The sequence below is a fragment of the Colletotrichum karsti genome, assembly GCF_011947395.1.
Source record: "Colletotrichum karsti strain CkLH20 chromosome Unknown Scaffold65, whole genome shotgun sequence".
Lineage (NCBI taxonomy): Eukaryota > Fungi > Ascomycota > Sordariomycetes > Glomerellales > Glomerellaceae > Colletotrichum > Colletotrichum karsti.
This window is the reverse complement of record NW_024065965.1, coordinates 113697-135226: the sequence shown is the minus strand read 5'-3', so window position 1 is coordinate 135226 and position 21530 is coordinate 113697. Positions and strand designations below refer to the sequence as shown.

General features: G+C 52.2%; 6 protein-coding genes across 6 annotated transcripts; 1 reads left to right on the top strand and 5 right to left on the bottom strand.

The window, feature by feature from the left end:
• Positions 1-4012: 4012 nt before the first annotated feature.
• On the bottom strand, positions 4013-6218 carry CkaCkLH20_12785 (GMC oxidoreductase; the record flags this gene model as incomplete). The annotated part of the gene is made up of 4 exons (XM_038895497.1): positions 4013-5083; positions 5138-5630; positions 5686-6102; positions 6160-6218. 4 exons carry the CDS (start codon positions 6216-6218, stop codon positions 4013-4015), a joined length of 2040 nt encoding a protein of 679 aa, XP_038739203.1.
• A 1533-nt stretch (positions 6219-7751) lies between these two features.
• CkaCkLH20_12784 (CFEM domain-containing protein) lies at positions 7752-9522 on the bottom strand (the record flags this gene model as incomplete). The annotated part of the gene is made up of 9 exons (XM_038895496.1): positions 7752-8104; positions 8155-8222; positions 8272-8654; positions 8712-8768; positions 8819-8826; positions 8884-8920; positions 8980-9164; positions 9221-9359; positions 9412-9522. The coding sequence occupies 9 exons, from the start codon at positions 9520-9522 to the stop codon at positions 7752-7754; spliced, it is 1341 nt and encodes a 446-aa protein (XP_038739202.1).
• A 1890-nt stretch (positions 9523-11412) lies between these two features.
• CkaCkLH20_12783 (oxidase) lies at positions 11413-12834 on the top strand (the record flags this gene model as incomplete). Its single annotated transcript, XM_038895495.1, has 3 exons — positions 11413-12220; positions 12268-12442; positions 12504-12834. The coding sequence occupies 3 exons, from the start codon at positions 11413-11415 to the stop codon at positions 12832-12834; spliced, it is 1314 nt and encodes a 437-aa protein (XP_038739201.1).
• Positions 12835-13455: 621 nt separating this feature from the next.
• CkaCkLH20_12782 (uncharacterized protein) lies at positions 13456-14307 on the bottom strand (the record flags this gene model as incomplete). Its single annotated transcript, XM_038895494.1, has 4 exons — positions 13456-13629; positions 13688-13706; positions 13859-14199; positions 14257-14307. The coding sequence occupies 4 exons, from the start codon at positions 14305-14307 to the stop codon at positions 13456-13458; spliced, it is 585 nt and encodes a 194-aa protein (XP_038739200.1).
• A 1526-nt stretch (positions 14308-15833) lies between these two features.
• CkaCkLH20_12781 (nadp-dependent alcohol dehydrogenase) lies at positions 15834-17098 on the bottom strand (the record flags this gene model as incomplete). The annotated part of the gene is made up of 3 exons (XM_038895493.1): positions 15834-16086; positions 16152-16800; positions 16912-17098. The coding sequence occupies 3 exons, from the start codon at positions 17096-17098 to the stop codon at positions 15834-15836; spliced, it is 1089 nt and encodes a 362-aa protein (XP_038739199.1).
• A 1689-nt stretch (positions 17099-18787) lies between these two features.
• Positions 18788-20247, bottom strand: CkaCkLH20_12780 (endo-1, 4-beta-xylanase; the record flags this gene model as incomplete). The annotated part of the gene is made up of 5 exons (XM_038895492.1): positions 18788-19418; positions 19476-19526; positions 19575-19823; positions 19876-19931; positions 19993-20247. 5 exons carry the CDS (start codon positions 20245-20247, stop codon positions 18788-18790), a joined length of 1242 nt encoding a protein of 413 aa, XP_038739198.1.
• Positions 20248-21530: the final 1283 nt, after the last annotated feature.

The window sequence follows — 21530 nt, the reverse complement described above, 5'->3', positions numbered from 1 at the left end:
ACAATATCATCACCCCAGTTTTCCCCGCACAAGTAATCGGCCCTGTTCTGTCTCCCCTCGGGCCATCATTTATGCTACAGACCCGAATGTCTTTCGTCAGCCAGCTGCAGTTCCCGGTTCATGGATCTGATCAGTCATGGAAAAGGGGACGAACACGAGCCTTGAAAGAAGCCTGCCGGCGGCAGAATACCGGCACTTTGGCCAACGGATCGTCCGATTGGCGCAGGGAGGAGTCCTTGGTCTCCAACAGTCGGGGAATCGGGGAATTGCTGGTCAGGATGGTTGAGAAAAGGGTAATGCTCTCGCGGTGTGGGAGGTCTCGTGATGACCGTACGTCATGTCTAATACCACGCGGAGAGAATACCGGCATTCAGTGCCATAAAGGGGAATTTGTGGGTTATTAGCCCCCATCAAATCGTTCAGGCAGACCACTCCCACGGGGAAGCAGTTTTGTTTTGTGGAGTTTTCTGGTATTAGCCCCCTGCGAGAATTGGAGAGCTTTGGAGAAACCCCATTCTCTTCAGCAAAAGTTTGCTGGACTCGTGAGCAGATGAACTGACGACACACACGTTGGGTAATCTTCGGCGCAGCAGCGATTTTGCCGAGCACTTCTCTCTTTACCTCGGGTATTGCACCCTCTCTTACAAGTTACGGCAATGGAATTGTGGATTGTCTCTTCTCGTGATTGGACACACAACTCAGATCAGGTTATTTCCGGACTTTCAGAGAGTCTCGACAACTCGATCCTGATTCTCTGTTTCTTTTACTCATGATGCCCAATTTTCGGCCGGCCTAATACTCGGCGGCATGGCATTCAAGGCATACCACTATGATGCGCTTCAACTTGCCTGTGTTATTGTGCGGTGATGTATGATGTGTACGATGGTCGATGAGCTGAGCAATCCGGGGAAAAAAGACGCAAGCAGTTTCCTGCGAAGATCTCATTTGGTCATGATCTTCCGGTTTCCCGTCATAGGAATGCTTGGTCATGAGTTGTTGAAGTATTTCGCATTCCGGACAGTGCGGTTCTCCGCATTGAGCAAGAGTTGCTCGAACAGATCTTAGTCTCTCCAAATCAAGGGCGAGAAATCCATAACCAATTTTCCATTCACCCAGAATTTCGCAGCAAAAGCGACCCTTTCTCACACCCTGTTTCATGGATCTGCTTTGCACCGTTGTATTCCGAGCCTGTCATGGAAGAATCGGGTGTTACTGCAGAGCACAGACACACAGATCTCGCATTGCAACTTTGGGAGGTAATTCCTGCTCATCTCCGCTTTTTAAGCATGACGGTTCGTCTCAGATATCATCATATCACGACACAATTCATGCCCCATGTTGCACATGGTAGGATTGTGATTGCAAATTTCAATGTCAAGTTGGGAGTATGATGACCAGCAGCAAAATCTCAATTGGGGCAACAAGAAGCACCTGTCGTGAATCACGACCTACCTTCAGCATCCATGGGCCAGGATTCAGCAGCAGATAAACACTGCCAGCTAGATCCAAATACTTGTGTGTCCCATAGATAGACAAAAGGATTGCTAGCTGCAGTCAAAAATAGCAGGCATGCAGTCTTGCGTAGTCGTAGGCATATGTTGGATATCACAGACTAGTTTGCGAACGCCCGGTCTGGTAAGCTGTAGTTCATTGATGCGGCTCTACAATAAGACGTCGACGCAACGGTTCCCCACGGTGGTTGGAATAAGGTTATCAAACAAGACAACTTCATCTTGGCATCCAGGCATTTTCGATAATCTCCCGAAGATGCCTTTCCAAAGCCCGGCGTGGGTGGGCTGCTGGGAAGACACCAAAGCCCGGCAACCAAAGCCCGGTTGGAGTGGAAAATTTGCAGCTAGACATACTACTTAAACGTCATGACTTCGCTCAGCTACTTGCCTGCTTCTAGCTACGTTCTTCATTGCACCTCCGTTGAAGACGCGGATTCAGTCGACTCGCTACTGGCGCTCGCGTCCGTGGATGCTTACTGTTATTTGCAGTCCTTCAACCCGTCACACACAGTCGATGCTAAGGGCATTTTCTGCGACGGTAAGCCGCCTTGCAACACAATAATAGGATTGGAGTGCTAGAAGAAGACCAGAGCATCAATCGGACTAGTCTGCCCCCATTCAGTTGGAATCCGGTCTTATGGAGAACAAAAGGTTCTTGATTCTCACCACGGAGTCCGTGTCCTGGGCAATAGGTCTCCCCCTTTGGACACGTCGATCACCTAAAGCCCTTCTTTAGCATAGTCACTGACTCGCTTAGGAGGAACTCGGCTAGGACCGTAGTGTTTATTGACATCTTGTGCCGGCTAAAGTAATCTTGTACTGTGCCTTTTTAATGGCTTTACTGCCCGCCGGATGAGTCAACGGCCAAAGCTCAAGTCAAGCGGTAGTGGTTATCTTTACGATCAAGATTCCCCAGCGTTTCCTCTTTTTCATGCGTTTCCAGGGCCAAGTCATCCGAAAGAGGTAGATTTAAAGGGTTGTGGCTCACAGTGAAAGCACCAGACCTAATGGCACTGCAGGCACTATGAAGTGTAAACCTCTGAGTTCTGGTATCAAGTCCAGATCTATCCCTAGGAAAGGGCTTGTTATCTGACGTTGATAGGTTCGTTAAACTAATGTGAGGATGTCTTCTTTCAGCTCTCCTGACCATGCCCGACTTCTCCAATTCTCGCCGTTCATAATATTCCCAATGTATGTTGGGGTAACAAACTTATACTCCGAATGGATCGTTTTTCTTACTTCTAAGGTGGGATCTTCTGCAGGTGGATGTCGTATGGGTATCTCTCGACCTGATGGTGACCTTCTCTGAGGCTCAGGCGGAGGAGGGCGGTTTTCGTTGTGGACGAGTCCACAAACAAAGCTTATGACTTCGTCGTCGTCATCATGTTCTCCCAACACCCTGTGCCTCTGGGGCAAACCTGCACGTCGCAGGACGAGTGGGGACAGGCAGCCCGTAACCACGAAAACTCGGTCATTACGAAGGCATGTATGCCATGCGAATCCGAAATGCATCGAGTCGAGTATTAGCAACTGGTAGTTTGCGAGTGATGAACAGACTTTGTCATGAAAGTCTGCCACTTGTGTCATGATGTCGGATTCTCCGAGACGACAATGACGATGACACTCAAGGATAACCTCGTTTTGCGATTGGGTTTGTCCACATGAATCCTGGGATGGCCGACATCATGACGAAAGCTCAGGGCATGTAAGAAGACCCGGCAGCTGGTATGGTTGCGTCGAGATACGCTCCAAGAGAATCTACACTACCTATTTATAATACCTAAAGCCGCAGCGTCTGTATGCTTGATTCCGCGAGCAGAGTCCTTCGCCAGATTACTGCTCCAAGGAGGCTTCCGCGCACCTTGAATGCTCCGCGTCTGGAAACTACAAACTCATGTCGCAATTATATGTAATTATGTAACCTCATCAAACCTTATTGGGTATGGGCTACCCGGGTCGAGGTCAAATCTCTGTTTTTCTCCGAATCTGTAAAGACGAAGTCCGTTTCATTAATAAATGTATTCCCAATGCTGAACAGCTGAGTCTGCCTCCAATTGGGAATACAGCTTGGGAAGTCATCAGGTGGACCATGCTGAGGTCGTACTGCTAGGATGCCGGCTAAAGTGCGAGACTCAGACTGTGTTGGGAGAGCACTCGTTAACAGTTTTTTCTATTGCCAATAACGATTGATTCCAAGATGTTTGTGTATTCTAGGCAGTCGGACTTGATTAAGACTCACAGCAATTGGACTTAAGTAGTACTACTAATAATGACTGTAACAACAGAGACAAGCACATGCAGTCGCTAAGTAGCTCTTGCATTGCTTTACGAAAACTACACTAACAATAATCTTGATAGATAAGATAGTAATGGCCATGGCTACATTTAATGATGACGGGATGTCAGGTATGACAGACTTTGATTCTTTAGTTCAATATTAACATGCCTAATACGCAATCGCTGATTGGAATGGAAGATCTCTATGTACGCTTTGAGTTTATCTAAGCCGAAGCCTTAGCAGCCTGGATGATGACATCGCTGGCCTTCTCAGAGACGATGTAAAGGGGCAGGGCGATGTAGAAACCAGGGATCTTGGGGAAAACACTGGCATCAACAACTCTCAGACCCTCCGTTCCACGGACCTTGAACTCGGAGTCCAGAACAGCCATCGGGTCGTCGTCCGTACCGATGGGGCAAGTGCACGAAGCATGGTGTCCCCAAGTCTCGTCCTTGAGCCACTGCTTGGTGGCAGCTTCACTCGTGACATTCTCACCAGGCCAAACCTCAGGGAAGCTTCCGTCGAGGGGCACAAGAGAGTCGAACGCCTTGCGGCCGAACTCGAAGCCCTCGTAGGTGGCTTGGAGATCCTTGTCCGCCTCTCCGTTGGTGTTGACGCCGGACTCGTAGTAGTTGAAGTTGATGAGGGGCATATCGCGGGGGTCGGTCGACTTGAGGGTGACGGTGCCGGCGTTGTTGCGGCTGTGGGACTTGAGAACGATCCAGGCCCAGTGCTGAGCGTCGGAGAGGGAGTCTGAAGCGTAGCCGGGGAAGTATCCCTTGAACTTGGCGGGGGCACCGGAGATGAGCAGATCGGGCTCGTCCTCGGCGACAGACGACTTCAGAATGATGGCGATGGCGATGCCGTTGGTGGCGTAGACGCCCTTGCTGATGGGCTCCAGACCCTTCTGGTACTGCTCGAGGCAAGGGTCGGGCGAGGTCTCACCGAAAGTGCACTTGGACGTGATGACGAAGTCGCTGTCAGTCTTGCCGATGACGGTAGCTTCGTAGCGATCTTGCATGTTGGTTCCAACGCCGGGAAGGTCAACCAGGACAGGGATCTTGAAAGACTCGAGCTCCTCCTTGGGGCCAACTCCGGAGAGCTTCAGCAGTTGAGGCGTGTTGAAAGCACCGGCGGATATGATGACCTCCCTCTTGGCGCTGGCGCTACCGGTTCCGGTGGAGGTGGCTGATCCGGAACGGGGATCGGCACGGTACAGGCTGTTACCCTCCATGAAGTCGACGCCGGTAGCACGGGGCTTATCGCCGCTCTGGTCGAAGTTGATCTTGGTAACCTGTGCCGGCGTTAGTCACGAGATCATAAGTCGACTCGAGTCATAATAACTCACCAAGGTGTTCAGCTTAATATCCAAGTGGTACTTGCGGGAGCCATCCGAGTTGACAGCGTTGGCGGTGTTCAAGATCAAGTCTCTGGGTCCGCCACGAACAGAGTCAGTCATCGCCAGCGGGACTTGGTAGAGACCAGTCTTGCTGGCCTGACCGGGTGCGTTGATGTCGCGAAGCAGAACTTGGCCGAGGCCAGCGACGGTGTTCAAGAGGGCACCGATAAGGCCCTTACCCATGGCGGTACCAGCGGCAATGATCAGAGACAGGAGCTTCTGGTCCTCCACAACCAGAGACAGCGAGGTAAGAGAAAGGCCGAGCCAGCCGGAGAAGCCATGTCCGACGATGCTGTTGGGCAGGTACTTGGCATTCTCCAACTTCTTGAAGTACTCGCGCATGTTGTTGGGGTTCCATGAGTCGTCACCGGTGAGCGTTGCAATGTTGCTCCAGTCGGAATCGTGTGCCGCGATACTGATGAGAGCATTGTGGCGCGAGCAACTGTCTGGAGTTAGCTGACTTGAATTCACAATCTCGAGATCTTCTGGTCACATACCCGCCCAAAGTACCGGTTCGGGGGTACCAAACACCCAGAGGCTCGGCATCAGCCGGAGGCTCAAGACCGACGTAGAAGCTGCCGTCGGGCTTCTGGTAGGTCATCTTCGAGTCGCGCTTCTGCTGCTCGAGATCGGGGTAGTGGTTCACGAAGTAGTTCCATCGTGTATCCTCGAATTCAGTTGACATGAGGTGCATAGCCGGGACCTTCTCCGTCCAGCTGTCACCGGAGTCACCACCGGCATCGATCAGAAGCACCTTGTAGCCAGCGATGGCGAGGTTTGCGGCCACGGGACCTCCACCAGGCCCAGAGCCAACAACGACGTAGTCGTAGTCATCGAGAGTGCCGTTCTCAGCCCGTCTGGTGATGAATGGGTCATGACGAGTCTGGTTCTTTGGTGCCCTCCATGGTACAGCACTACAATATTTCAAGTCAATACCTCATCCCACCAAATTGGAGAGCTAGATGTCCTACAAAGCAGAGGCTGAATCAGCCAGTAGTGAAACGAATGTGAGAGCGATTGTGGCGCGCATCTTGAGGTGCGGGTATTAATGAGTGACAAAGGGTGGGCCCAAAGAAAGAATGAATGACTCTCAGCAAGTCATCTGCAGAGAGAGTGACGATCCGATGACTCGAGTGCAGAACCAAAGACGATCAAGAGGAGAGATGAAGCAAAAGACTCCAAGCTTAAAGGAATTCGCCAAGCGATGTGCCGAGGTTTCTTCAGCCTTGCCCCAAGACCTCCTGAATGCACTCGAAGTCGGCGGCCGTTCGAATGCCCCCGATACGACTCTTCGAAAGGGGTAGCGTCCGCGAGTTCCAATTTTGTGCCAGGAGGGCGAGCAGATCTTTTCTGAGTTGCGATAGTTACGCGGACAGGGTTCTCCACCGCCATCTCTTGTCAGCGGGATTGCGGCAGTCCCTGAGGTCGAGATTGCGTATCGCCACGAGGCCGCTCTGCTTGCCCGATTCCTGAGTTCAGCGGACCCATGGTGGCAGCACAGGGACTTGAAGGCGGCGAAATGAGTGTTTCGTTCTCGCCGAGAAGAGCGTTTTGCGCTAAAACAGTCTTGGTTCTGACAGCCACACCTTAATAAATGCCCTTGGTGCTTATGAGTTGTGACCGGAGAATATGTGCATAACACTAATGTCTGCCAACCAACAACATGGCCTGATGCAAGGTTTTGGACCACCAAGTCACGCATCTTGTCTGTAAACTTCAGCCAAGCCGTATCTGAAGGAATCGTGCCATGAGAATCGGCTCACGTCAGTTCACTCGCATCTTCAGGGGGCAGAAATGCCGTTCAGAAGGATACTAGGGATTTGACTCATGCAGATTTGGGCATCGCGTCCGTGGCATCTTTCCCCGGTCTCCATGAGGCGGATGGCGTCGTAGCCGATCGCAATGACAATGAAAATGACACAGACAGGGCCTGGAAAAGTTGTGGTTACAGTCGACGTGGCCCCCACGACAGGCCAGTTGAACCTTCGAGAAATAATCGTGACTCTGAAATGGGTTAGAGATAGAGGGTCAACTCAGCCTTTGGCAGGGTTGAGAGAAAGAGGTGAAGAGTCTGAGAGTCCAAAACTCCAAGATTGAATAAGATCGGCAACTGTTGAGGGTACCCCTGACAATACCCTTGCTAGGCTGATGCAACGGCTTTTCCCCCACTGGCCGGTTTGACACATCCCCACCAAGTGGTGCTCTTCCCTACGAGGCCTCACTGGACGACGACGAAAATCTCGAATTCACTTTCCAAGGGCCCATCGTGGTGCTGCAAAGGAAGGATGCGATGTGGGATGCCAGATCTTGGTCAAGTGGTGGAAGTAAGCAAGGGGTACGGATATGGCAATGAGGGAGCTGCAAGTGGACACCAACTGCAAGAAGGAATGATGATTTCGGTAAAGACTGATTCATCTTTTTTGTATGTGGTATCTCAAAAAGAACGCTCATGATGACGACAATTACATTAATGGAAGTACTTTTGTGTAGGCCCACTCCTTCCTGCCTGGGGCCATGGAAAAACCGAAAGAAACTGAACAGGGGAACAAACACGTTGCCGGTGTCATACCGACTCGTGGGGTGTCGTTGCTCGTTTGTCCGATGACGGCCTGTGGTCGCCGCTGAACGGAGTGTGGTTGAGTTCGATGAACGAAGCGTCGTCTCCACGCTTCGATCTGATGGTGAACTCTTTCTTCACCCGGATCGCCTTGAGAGATGAGGCTTTTGATGAGAGCTTCTGAGAGCTCGACAGCGGCTTTTGGTCCGAGATGTTGGCGTAGTTGGACTTGCCCTGTGTCGTGCCGAACACCTTGGGGAAGACCAGGCTGAACAGGGAGCGGATGGCGGGCATGCACGCACAGATGATGCCAACAGGAACTTCGATGGTACTCCAGTAGCCAACTTCGACGTAGTCGTCTGTTTGGGTGTTAGTCTCACAACGCAAGATCTCAGAGCGGGGCGCTTACATGTTACGTTGCTGGTTGTGGCATAGCTTGCCAGGGATTTGAGTCTGACGACACTGACGATGGTGACGCTGACGACATTAGCGGAAATGAAGCGACCAGTGGAAATGAAGCACTTACAAGAATCCAACACTGAACATGAGCATAATCTGGACCTTCTTCTTGATGGACATGGAGAGCTTGTAGAGCTCGCCGAGGGGCAAGATCATGGTTCCGAGATCCAGAATGATGTTGAAGACAGCCGCTGCCCAACCTTGGATGTTGATGTTGTTGCACTTCGCCGGGTATTCCTTGTCCCACGCCCTCCAAGCGCCGTCGATGGGTCGACATTGGAAAATGGAGATGAGCTCGAAGACGACGAAGTAGGCGACGTTGAGACCGATCATGACATAGCATGCAATTCTGATCTCTCTCCTGGGGAAGATCTTGAGGTAGAAGAGCAGGATCGAGATTTTCGTGACTGGCAGAGCTCCCAGGTAGAGCAGTTCGTCCCAGTAGAATAGCTGCAGTTTCCGGTCAGTCATCTGGCAGTTACCGTCACATCTTGTCAGGTCACTCACGTAAAGGAATTGCGTGATATCATCCGGTGCCACATCCCACATCTCTTTTCCAAGGTACTGCAATTTGTTAGGCCGATGATTTTGTCGGGGTGACACGAGTTTCTTACTTTCGAAACTGTTGTTGTTGTTAGTAAAAGAGCTTCAGTAGCGATTTGGATTGGACGTGACTTACTTGGAAACGACAGCGCGTTGAGAGGAATCATCATCGCCTGGTAGAGTCATCAGCATTTTGCCCAAAGAGACTGAACACACCCGAGCCTGGACTTACCACTGCGATGAGCATTACCCAGTCATCAGGTCCCCATGTCTGAACACCCAGACATAATCTGGCCAGCACTCTAAGGCCAAAGCCCAAGAGACCAAGAGCGAGGAAGACAACGCCAACAATCCATACGAGAGCCGTTCGGTCTCTTGACGGTGCTTTGCATGTGTGTTTTGAGTAGCTCTGCACAACTGGAAGCTGGTTAGCAACGTGGTTTGATGCTATTCCTGAGCGCCAGAGAGCTTACGTAGTGCATCGCGGACTGAGCATTCTTCATGTACGCAGAGCGAAATCAGCTGGTTCAGCTCCACGTTGGTACAGATGCAGGTGGCGTTCGTAGGTGCGCAGAGTTGAGACTTCAGTGCCTCTTGCTGGATGCATTTCAACTAGGGAATGTCAGTTCGTGCACGATCGACGTCACTCCTCGATGGAACATACACCGCACAAGGGAGCCGTCTCCGTTGCTACTGCCGCCGTCGACGTGGTGGTTGCCCCCACTACGGCTTGGATGCCGAGCGAGACCAACGCCGCGAGTGTAAAGAGCCTCATCCTTCTTCTTCGCCAAGTATAATAAGAACAAAATGAGAAGATCAAGGAAAGAAACAGAAGTGAAAGTGAAAGATACAGACACAGATCGATGCTGGATATCAGGCGATATGAGTGTTTATTCAACTTCGATCTTCCCTGACAGAAAACCCCATCCTTCTCTATCTGCCGACGAGGCGGGAGGCGTAAGGCCAAGCCGATGGACCCCAAGGCTTTCCCGTTTCGTCAAAGATTGGCCTGGACTGGTGCCCGGTATGCCGGTAGGGAACAGGGTTGGATCAAGGCATTGCATGTTCATCCAAATCGTTGGTTCGGAAGGCCTCCTGTAGTGGTGGAAAAGGCGGTGGAATCGGCCCCTCTACGATTCAATGTCGAAAATCATAATATCATACGGCCATGTCCCTGACGGCCCCTGTGAACTCACTGCATATTCCGAACCCATGTGGATAGCAACAAGAATGCAAATCTTTCGACATGGCGTGCGCTTCCGATCATTTCGAACGAACTGCGACAGAAGGAATGGATCACGCCAACGAACAATCTCATCTAATCTCATCAGACAAGACTTCCCAAAGCGTCCAGAATGAAACATAAACGTTCAAGGCACAACCATACTGGCGGACTCATCATCAGTCAGTCGGACCAGGTTGTGTTTCGGAGCCCTGCCGCCTAGCCACGTGCCCGCTCTTTGGGTACCGGATCCGGCGAGTCCTCATTGCTAAGAATGAACTCGTATCTCAAACAGTCAAGAAAACCCACTGAGGGCTTCGCGGTTTGTGGGTGTTCACAGTGAAAGTCCGAAAGGGCGACGTCGCGAGACCCAGCTGTGGATGAAATTTGACCCACCTCATCTCGTTGCTCTGTGCGGATACGTGATTGATTGATTTTGTTGAGTGGTGTTCGCCTACCGCGCTGTTTGAGAAAGATTTGGAAAAGAATACGACTGTGTAGTAGTTGCTTCTGCGAGACTAGGGATGCTCATATTGACTTTTCATCTAGAAAGTTGTCACAGGAAACTCTCGACCTCGCAGTTCGTCCCGTCCGACGCGCTCGTTCAACACGAACCCATGGTACTGGGAACAGGGCAGATGGAGCTGCTGCATCATGCAGGGGTTGCAGCGATGAGCCCTGTTTCTGGCAAAGTCGAGGACGGCCGGGAGGGAAACACCGCTTCCGCCCTACGATCAGCGTTCTCTCTACGAGTTGATCGACGAAATCATAAAGACGTTTGATATGCTCATTGACTTTCACAACCGCCGACTCAACTATCCCACCGCCGCCGCCGCCGGTGATTCCGTTGAACTTTGGGGGCTACAAAGTTCGAAAATGGGGCCATCGGGGAATTTGATTACAGATCGACGCTGCGTCCCAAGATTATCACATTGGCATTACCCGATGCGAAAAAAGGAGGTTCTTAGGTTATTGCAAGGTTACGTTGACAGTTTTCTTGGGCTCTGGGGTGCGTGGCCGGGGTGCGTCTGACAGGCTTGACAGCAGGCCAAGGGTCTCTCATTCTGTTTGCACAGACTGAACAATTACTTGTGCAATGGGTATGGAAAATGACCAATCACCAAGCCTGCGATTTGGGTATCTCTTTACCTGGCGATCTTTACTTCCCGCGAGCATGAGAGTGGGAAACTTGTTGTTGCTAGATGTCGGTCCTTTCCTTTTTTCGGCATCACCCATCTCTAGTTGTTCTCTATTCACCGGGAACCTCGGCTCCCGTTCCGTCAAAGTCGTCCTAAAAGGAACGACCAAGAAGATTGTTTCGATTTCCAATCTTTCTACTGTTCCGAAGAATTATGACATCTTGCGGATGCCATCTCTCACTTACGTCACTCTTTAAGAAATAATTACATTCGCTTCTTACATTCCTTTCCTATTCGCGACATCATGAAGTCGCATTACTTTCTTTCTCTGTTGCCCTGCCTCAGCAGCGGCGTCCAGGCTTTCCCGGCTTACATGAACGATCTCCCAGACAATGTAGCTTCGAAACTTTCCGACAAGCTGGCAGGTGCCTTCCACGAGGTTCACGAGAAGAGGTTGCTATTCGACCCATTGACGGAGCCCATCGATGTTAACGGCGATCACGAGTTCATCGCCCCCGATTTCGAGAATGGCGACGAGCGAGGACCCTGCCCGGGTCTGAACGCACTGGCGAACCACGGTTATATCGCGCGCGACGGTGTTACGAGTTTGGTCGAGGTTACCGCGGGTATCAACACGGTGTTTGGCATGGGTATCGACATTGCATCTATTCTGGCAATCATGGGCACCGTTTTCGTTGGAAACCCGTTGTCCCTGAACCCGGGTTTCTCCATTGGATACACCTCCAGCAAGTCCAACAACATTCTCGGCAACGTTCTTGGGCTCTTGGGTACACCCAGAGGTCTCAATGGTTCGCACAACATTATTGAAGGAGACTCGTCTCTGACTCGTGGCGATCTCTACATGACTGGCGATGCCACTACCATGGTGATGGACCAGTTCCAGGCTTTCTACGACATGTCTTCCGGAGAGGGAGACTACAACTACGACGTCTTCGGCAAGCGAGCTGCCTCTCGTTTCCAGGAGACCATTGAGACCAACCCCAACTTCTACTACGGCCCTTTCACCGGCATGATTGCTCGCAATGCCGGTTACCTCTTTGCTTGCCGCATGTTCGCCAACCACTCTGCCGAGAACCCCACTGGCCTGTTGAGTAAGTATTCTCTACATCAGGATGAGAACACCGCTGATTCCATTCAGACAAGGAGACCTTGAAGAGTTTCTTCGCCGTCTCGGGTGAAGAGGGTAACTTCACCTACAACAAGGGTTGGGAGAGAATCCCGCAGAACTGGTACCGCACCCCAGTTGATTACGGTCTGGTCCAGCTCAACTTGGATCTCGTTGGCTGGATTCTTCAGTACCCCGAGCTTGGAAGGTATGTTTTCCAAATATTTGCAGCTATTTCACATGTCGGCCCACTGACTCTCAATCTGCAGCATCGGTGGTAACATGGGAGAGGTCAACAGCTTTGCTGGAGTCAACCTCGCTGACCTGACCGGCGGCGTGCTCACTCTGACGAAGCTCCTGGAGAACAACAACCTCCTGTGCTTCGTGTTCGAAATCCTGAAGACCGCATCGCCGAACTCGCTTTCTACCATCTTCAAGATCATTGAGGTCCCCCTAAAGCTCGTCACGGACGCGCTCGGCGCCGCCATCCTCAACCTTGCGTGCCCAGCTTTCAAGGACATGACTGTTGGCGGCAAGAGCTTTGATGAGGGCATCATGGACAAGTACCCTGGAGCAAGGATGTCTGGAGATGTTCTCTGAAGGTCACATGCCGTTCGTCGCTAGCTACCAGGCTTACCAGGCCGTTACTCTGTTGAGGCATTCCGATAAATTGGGTCATGAGGACAGACACCATCATGAATTGGTCATGAATCCATATGGCTTCATGAACTGTCATGTTTAAATACTTAATCATCCATTCTCGAGGTCATTCTTGACCGATTGACACCAGGCACCCGTTTCTGTGTGAAGATCTTTAACGCCGCCTGAAGCCCTGTCAAATTGCTGCTTAATGATTCAATGAGATAGCGACATCTTGACTTTATGAAAGCCCGAGGTTTCAATATGAAAGACGTCACTTGTACATTATAATCATGGAAAGGTTTCAATCACACATTGGACGAGAGTGAATCTAAAGAAACTGTGCAGCCATGTTTGTGCTATGTGTGAAGTAGAAAACAAATCAAACTAGGTATACGGTCTGGCAAAGAGATGAAACATCGGAGTATCCTATTGTCCAGCACGAAGAACTAATGAAACAGTACAAAACGAAGATAACATTCAGTCTGTTGCAACCCATGCGAAAACCCTCCGGTGGTTTTCGTAAGTTGGTTGCGTCTGGTCCTTGACACCGTGTTTGAAAGTTGAGGGCTTTTGGGCTATTCAGCATCGATTGTCGTCGCCGCCATAGATCAGGACGTTCCATTTGTCCGTCTTGTGAAACGCTTGACCGCTAGAAACCCAGTTGCGGTACTTCCAGTCGGTGCAAGCTTTGTTAGCAGCCTGCGCACCGTCGGCAATGAGGGCGTAGGATTCGAGCCCTTTGTCCTTCGTGTCCTACAGCTAGCAGATCAGTAACCGTGGATTTGGTTCGCAAGAGAAGAGCGGTACTGACGTCGTTGCAATACCAAATGCTGTAGGATGAGAGTCAGCAAATGGCCATGTGAAATAGTCACAGAGGCTGGAGAAACATACCCCGTATTCCAACTGCAGCTTACTCTGTTGGTAGTTCAAAAATCATTAGAACACGTCATATAGATCATTCGGGGGCATTCTGTCGACTCACCGGCCGCAGGCAGCGGGTCCGGCAGGTTGCCACGGAGTCCCTTTCACTTTCCGGAGATAGCGTATCCCATCCTCCCACGCGCTCACGCTCGCACTAGCGAATACACTGCAGACAGTTTTGTCAAAGTCTTCCACGGCACGCTGGAATACGTCTCGGGAGACAGCGTCGTCAACGGAGTCGAGGTTAAAAGAAGCCAACAGGGTCGGGTTCTGCTCGCTGAGCTGCTCCATGACTTCCTCGACTGTTCCTTTGTAGGTGCCATTCTCCCCAAAGTCCCACTCGGGAACGAAGACTTGGTAGCCCGGAATGGGCGCTTTGGAGGCAATCTGAATGGCTTGGGCCTGTTGCGTGTTCAGCAAATGTGCCAGTTGTCAGAGAACATAGAAGAAGATGCTCACCGTGAGGGCCAAGGAGGCCGACATCATGGTGAAGAGCTGAGCTGGACGCATATTGCAAGTTGAAAGGCTGAGTTGATGAGTTCGTAGTTGAAACCAGTGTGAGTGGTTGCCGATGTGATTTGGTTGGTGGTGTGTTGCGATGAGAAATCTCTCGGATCATTTGGAGAGAGATCCAGCATTTATACTTCCATCCAAGCAGTGACATCTTTAATGGGCAATTGTCAACCTAGGCCCGATGACAAATCTCATTGCAATGGCTCGTCTTAGAGGTGCTCCGGTCTGGTGACCAAAGCCAAGCTGCAATTGAGCTGGCACAGCTCAGCGCATCGTTCCGAACATGTCATCAAAACATTCGCAGACATGGGGTTGGTACCACAATAAGCAAGATTCATGAAGACAAACGCTCCGTACTTTCAAGATGTCCATCTCAACTACTAAACGCGAGACACGGACAAAGGTCTTGACACAGCCCGGCTGAAGGCAGACGGAATACCATACGGAAATCATGTCGGATTCTTGGCCTGTGGGGTTCTTCATTAACTTCTGCTCACCTGTTGTCTGTTTGCGTTACCATGATGCTCCTGGACTGACATCAAAGTGACTCGTGTTTGTTACTTACAGGAGTTACTTTAGAGCTAGCTGGTTTTTAATGCTTAGTTCCTTAGACTGCGTAGTCAAAGTGTGGCGAGGTGGTGTTGCTGGCTCTCGGTTTGCCTGCGCCAGTTTTCCGACCTAATACCAGACAGTTTACATGTACTCAGATGTTGGGACACTGTAAGTCCGTATCTACGGGAAAAACAAAGACTTCTACTCCCCGTTTGGGTAGATCTACAAGCAATGTGCAGGTGGCACATGCCGGCAGTTTCTTGTTCTTGTCCTCACGAGGAACGGCACGATCCTCCGTTCAACAGAGAACCCTCGCCAGTATAAGGTCACGACGCTTGTGTATTGAAAGCATCATGGACTGACTCGTCCTGGTGTCACAACGCCATGCCTCGTATTTAGGCGGTCAAGTGAGCCAGGAAGCAGAACGATCGTCGAACTAGTCGATGGTTCTTGCCGATGGCAAATGCAATACATTGGGAGTTGCTATTTCCGAGCTATTTGGCGTCTCAGCTTGATCATCAACAAACACCAACTGCATGTTTGGTTTTGCCCAACCCCTGTAATCGTTCCTCTTCGTAAGGTAGAGGCCCAAACCTGGAGGCAAACGGCGCGAACCTCGAGCCATGTCGAACAAAGAGAGTGCATACGAGGTTGCAACCTACATGTAGTCGGGTCGTACAGATGAGGCAATCAAAAAAACATTCCGACCTATGAGCCCGAGTCGGCGACTGAATTTTGGCAACTTCGACTTGCGTCACGCCAGTATTGGACGTGTCTCTGCCTCGTGTCCACGACAATTTAGCGGCGGGAACGTTTGCGACTGTTATGTAGGTTCGGGGTTGGCACCACCTTCACAACCAATCACGAGCTAAAGCCAACATCATACCTTTCGGTCTGATGGTACATTTATTCTCACTTTTAAAGTCGTCTACATCATCATTCTACATCATAACATCCTGAAAACCAGCCACTTACAATGTGGCATGCTTCTCGTTGACAAGGACGTACCGGTAACGAGCCTTGCCAGCCTCCATATCAACAATGGCCTGGTTGGCGTCCTTCAGAGAGCGCTTCTGTACCCAAGGCTTGACCTTCTTCTCGACAGCCAAATCCAACATCTCGCGGATATCGGAAGGAGAGCCAATGCCACTGCCGCCGACCTTGATGCCGCTGGCGAGCAGGGTGAAAGCGTTGATGGCAGGGAGGTTGCCGCCGTCGGGAGCACTGGGAATTCAAATTAGCTCATGTGGTTCTAAAATAACTTGGGCATGCTAGTCGTGAGAACGTACCCAACCTGGATGAAGGTGCCATAAACCTTGAGAAGACTCAGGTATTGTTGAAGGGGCATCTTGTCGCTGGAGACAGTGCACACAATCAAGTCGAGGGTGCGGGCGTTCTTCTTGGACCAGTCCTGGTCATCATCGGTGGCGATGTAGTCGTCGGCGCCCAGCTTGAGGACCTCGTCCCTCTTCGAAGCCTTTCTCGAGATACCAACGACTCTGTCAGCGCCCAACGCCTTGGCGAAAAGGACACCGAAGTGGCCGAGGCCGCCGACGCCGACGATACCGACAGTCTTGCCAGGACCGCAGCCATTGTTCTTCAGAGGCGAGAAGACCGTAATACCGCCGCACAGCATAGGCGCGGCCTCTTCTGATGGCAGACCCTCGGGGATCTTGATCACAAAGTGACCATTCGTGCGGTTGTAGTCGGCATATCCACCCATCGCCTTGCCCTCGCCATCGGGGTAGACGGAACCGTAGGTGCTGACATTGGCACGACCGCAGTAGTTCTCGCGACCGATCGAGCATTCGGGGCAGTCGGACTTCATGCACGAGCGGGCCTGGGCACCGACACCGACGCGGTCGCCGACGGTGATGTCCTTGACGTTCTTGCCGACGCGGACGGCCTTGCCGACGATCTCATGGCCGACGCAGCAAGCTGTTTTCCGTCCGTGTTAGCTGAGGGGTTTCTGCACGTACGTATGCAGGGTTCAAGCTTCTTGGACGACGGGTCTGAGCAGGCGGGGTAAAACACTAAAGGGAAACTCACGATAAGGGGTCTCAGCCCAGCCCGAGCGCAGCATGTGAAGGTCAGAACCGCAGATTCCGCAGTGGCTGATCTCGATGTCGACGTCGTCCTCCGTCCACTTCTTGGGCTCATAGGCGCCCCATTCCATCTTTCCGTTGACGCTGTCGGGGCTGTGGCCCAGCCATCCCTCGAACTTGATGTCGGCCATGGTGATGGGTGTACTTCGTTGATCTGACTCGTGTAATTGGCGCAGAGAAGCAGGCAAGTTGTGTCTACTGAGTTGCTTGAGGGTATGTAGTTGGCCAGGTCGTTGTGTAAGCTTGGGTTTCAGCAATCAAGTGTTGGGGAATGTGGAATTGAGTTATATACATATTCCAGCTCTCGTCCGGACTTGTTCTCAATGACGGCATCCTCGCGGCATACACGGACGCCGCTTGGCCGCAAGCCGGGACCCAATTTTCGGCTCAAGCTCATCATGTCATCAAGACGCAGACGGGCCGGAGATAGGATGCTTCTAGCTGGACTTAAGACGGCACTATGCCAATCTGATACAGCTTCAGCTCTCGCCGGCGTAGCCACCGAGGGGCTCTGCCGGCAAGGGGCCGTCGCCGTCAATGCCGCATGTCGACTCCGTGCGTGCTTGACTTGGTTGCGGTGGAAAAGTCTCGAGAGATTCCCCAAGCTTCGAAGCTAGGGGTTGCTGTGCGTGAACAAAAAAAGCTAGCTCGTCGCGGACGTCGCCACCGCAGACGAATGACGCAGTTGGGACAAATCTAGAGTGGGCTGTTTATCAATGACTGAAAGTATTCCAATTGGACCTTCTGCCCTTGTCCTCTCCCCCAGTTCGTCTCCAAACTCAGCTGTCATTCCCGCGGGCTGCAGCATGTACGAGTCAGATAAGGTTCGGCAATTCTTGGAAACAAGACCTCGGTTGCCAAACAGCTGGTTCCAGTGGACTCTGCTGCGCGCCTGCGGCGCAGACGGAGATAGATGAGGGAGAAGAAGAACTGCAGTGTCTCCGACTGCGACTTGCTGACGACGCTGACATTGTGGAAACAATGTTCTACACGCCTTCTAGCCGCGTTGTGTTCAGGTAAGGTGCTTATTGCCGATCATCCCGGCGTGACGGTGTCGCTTGTCATTCGATCCGGTCGCACAAGCGCCATTTTCACTTTCGCCAACCCCTCATCGCTGCACGAATACCTCGCTTCGGAAAGATTAGTAACGGTCTTGAATATCGGCGATAGGCGAAGATGGTGATTGCCATCGGTGATATGAATGCATGACAGCCATGACTTTGCTGATCCGCAAGCAACCGGCGGTGAGGAATGTAACGCGCGGAGTTTCTGAAGTCTTCTGCCTCCTCCGCCTATCCCGCCCCGACACAGCTTGGCAAGCCCGGAGTTAGGAAGCGAGGTGCAGATGCAAAAGAACGCACTCCATCATGCTCAATCTCCGCTCAAGCCTGTTTGTTGGCATTCCCCTGAAAGACGGCTTCTCCAGAGTTTCCACACGCGGAAAGACTGACCGAGCTGGAGAGTGTCCGGGGAATCTTGGTCCAGAAGCATCTGTCGGAGTTTGTCCCGGGGCACTACGGCCAACCCAAAAACGGGGGAATAATTCGGCCGAGACTAACACCATTTGTCATGAACTAATGATGGCTTTCACCCGGCAGTTACTTATCTATCGAAGGAACTTCATGCCGAATGACAAATCTCGTGAAGATATCGCTAACGAAATGAAGTAAAGGCTATGGACAAGAAAGAAGCGAAGTATGTACAATTCTAAGGGTCAATCATGAGCTATGAGCGAGCTCACCGTTCATTTCATCGACCGATCCCTCACCAACCACAACGACTCGACCGTTCCTCAATACTCAAACCCTGCTCACGATCCTTTACAGGCACTGAGAGTACCAGGCATTGACGAAGGTGCAAGTGTACGGGCTCGCGCACCGGGTGGGCCCGGTCCAACCGGTACCTCCACACTGTCCCCAACGGGCCGCCTCGGCGCCGGAGCCGGCCGAAGTCGTCGTCGCACGAGCGGAAGTGGTCGAAGTGATCAGAGTCGGGGCACGCGTAGTCGTAGTCGGCGGAACCGACGTTCCAGCACCACCGGTAGCAGCCGCAGCGAGAACCGACGAGACGGACGTGTACGCGGGTTTCTTGTTGAAGCTGGCGTCCCAGAGAAGAGCATCGCCTTGGCCGCTGAAGGTCTCGGGGACCCAAGAGTACTTGTCCGTGAAGCCCCAGACGGTAACGCCCACGCAGCCGTCGACGTCGACGCAAGAGCCGACGACGTTGGCGAAGTCGTTGCCCTGGGTCACAAGCGCGGCGCTGGAGGGGGGTAGACTGGAGTGGCGGATGTCGAGCTCGGTGTAGGCGACTTCGAGGCCGAGAGCGGTGAAGCGGCGGAGGGCGGTCGCGAGAGCGGAGCGGCCGGGCGTGCTGCCGACGATGAGATGGCCTTGGAAGCCGACGCCGTCGATGGGGGCGCCGGCGTTCTGAACGATGGTGGCTGCTTCCAGACTATTATGCAGTCAGATTGTCATTCATCTGTTCTGAAGGAAGGGGGAAGAGACTTACACTCGGTTCGTCTTCGCACCGTTGTATTCGAGGTTGTAATCGTTTAAGTACCTATCTCATCAGCGTACTGGTCGACCTAGGACTTGTTGAGGAACTCACAGCTTGGTGTTGGGGTCGGCAGCCCTGGCAGCTCTGAACGAGATGGGGAGGTAGTCTGTACCCAAGGTGTTGTAGAAGACACTCGCGCGCCAGCTTCCGTCGTCTGCTGCGGCCTCGTTGACGACATCCCAGGCATAGCACTGGCCGAGGTAGTGCTTCATAACGTTGGCGATGTGCGTCTCGATGACAGCGGTGAGGGTCGCCGCCGTCCACGATCCGCTCGAGACCCAGTTAGGCAGCTGAGAGTGCCTGTCTTTCGTGTCAGCACATTCAGATCAGACATGTCTTTGAAGGTTCGTACCATGTAAGAGTGTGGCATCTCAAGATCTGGCCGTTCGCCTTGGCAATGTTCGGAATCTTTGGTGGTTGTCTGCGTCAGCGAATCTCTAAGCTCTAAGGTTTGACTCCCTTCACTCACGATGTCGCCCTGAGTGTAAGTGAAGGTATTCTGGGAAGGCTCGGTGTTTTGCCACTTCTGTCCGTTCTCGGGCACCAAGGAACCAAACTCGGCGGTGTTGTTCACGATGCCCATGTAGGTGGCGTCGGTGGTCGTCCGTCGCTCGTCGACTGCTGTTCCGAAGTACTTCAAGCCGGCTCTCACAGCCAGTGTGTTCAACTGGGCTGAAACGAGGCCGGAGCCAAGCACGAGCGTGAGAAGAGCCTTGACGTACATGTTGGTGCTAGGTGTTGATGCACGGAGCAAGCAGTCGACCCGGCGAGTTGTAGACTGATTCGACGGGGTGATTATGTGCAGACATGACGAGAACTTATACATGACCTTCGGGAGAGCAGCGCAACGATGATGCGGGGAGGGTCACATTGCATCAAGTCTTGGCCATCTGCAAGACCGTCGACGACCCCGTCAGTTCTCCAAGTATCCAATGTTTCCCACGTGGTGAGCCTCAACGGGCCGGTGGAAGCGACTCCCGTCGGCCAGGAGCCAGGAAAACCAGGGACCGTCATCGCGCCTCAGCCAACTAGATCGCCGGCAGAGACATTTTTTCCATTCATCCGGCTTGGGACGCGCCATCCTCAAGACTTGTTTCTTGGTGAAATCATCACAGTCTAGGAGCAGCCCCCGCGCCGGAGCTGCACAGGCGGAGAAACAGCATTGCGGCCGTGGCCAAGTCTGGCCAAATTGACTTGGCGCGCGGAGGGTCTTCCGAGAATTCCTGTGCCTGGGCTAGCGCGAACATCACAGGTGGGTAAGACCGGCATCATCAGGCCAGCTGCAAGCTTGCACCGTCGAATAGCTCGTGATCGAGCGTGATGGGGGAAGGCAAGCAGTTGAGCAGGTATGATGGTGCATCTTCTAGCTTCCGACCCAGCAACCAGGGTCGCTCAAATTTCCACCAGTCAATAAAATCAAGAGATAATCTATCTTACATTTTAAGGGTATTGCTTTAAATGAGAGGGCGCCGAAGCCCGGGAGTCCGTGGTAGTGGGAGAGCTGCCAAACTCTGCTCATGCTTGGCTCTCAGTACCATATTAGCCTGAATGCATTTCACCTGTCGCACCGGCAAGGTTGCATTGCATTAGCTGGCCGACGCCTGCTGCCGGGCCCCCGAAATGGGTGCTGACCATTGCTTTTCGGGGTCACGGAGCTTGGCCGCGATATCCCGGCTACCGGATACGGGTTGTCGGCCGATAAAGTGGGTCTGAATATTTCTTCTCCTTCCGGCCAGACTCACCGGTCGGGGGCTGCGATTATCTGTGCCGCTCACACGGGGTCATCGCATGTCATAGGATCTGTATCAGCCTGATCTTTTTTGTGGATTTTGGATCTCATTGCCTACAAGATAAGACATTTCGCGCGCGAATGTGTCGACTCATGCTTGCATTGTGCCAGGCCCTTGAAGACTCGAATGGCGGCGATGAGCATTCTTCTACTCTTCAACTGGTAACATATTGTAATAAATAAGACTCAAATTGGGACTGTCTTCATTTGATATCGCT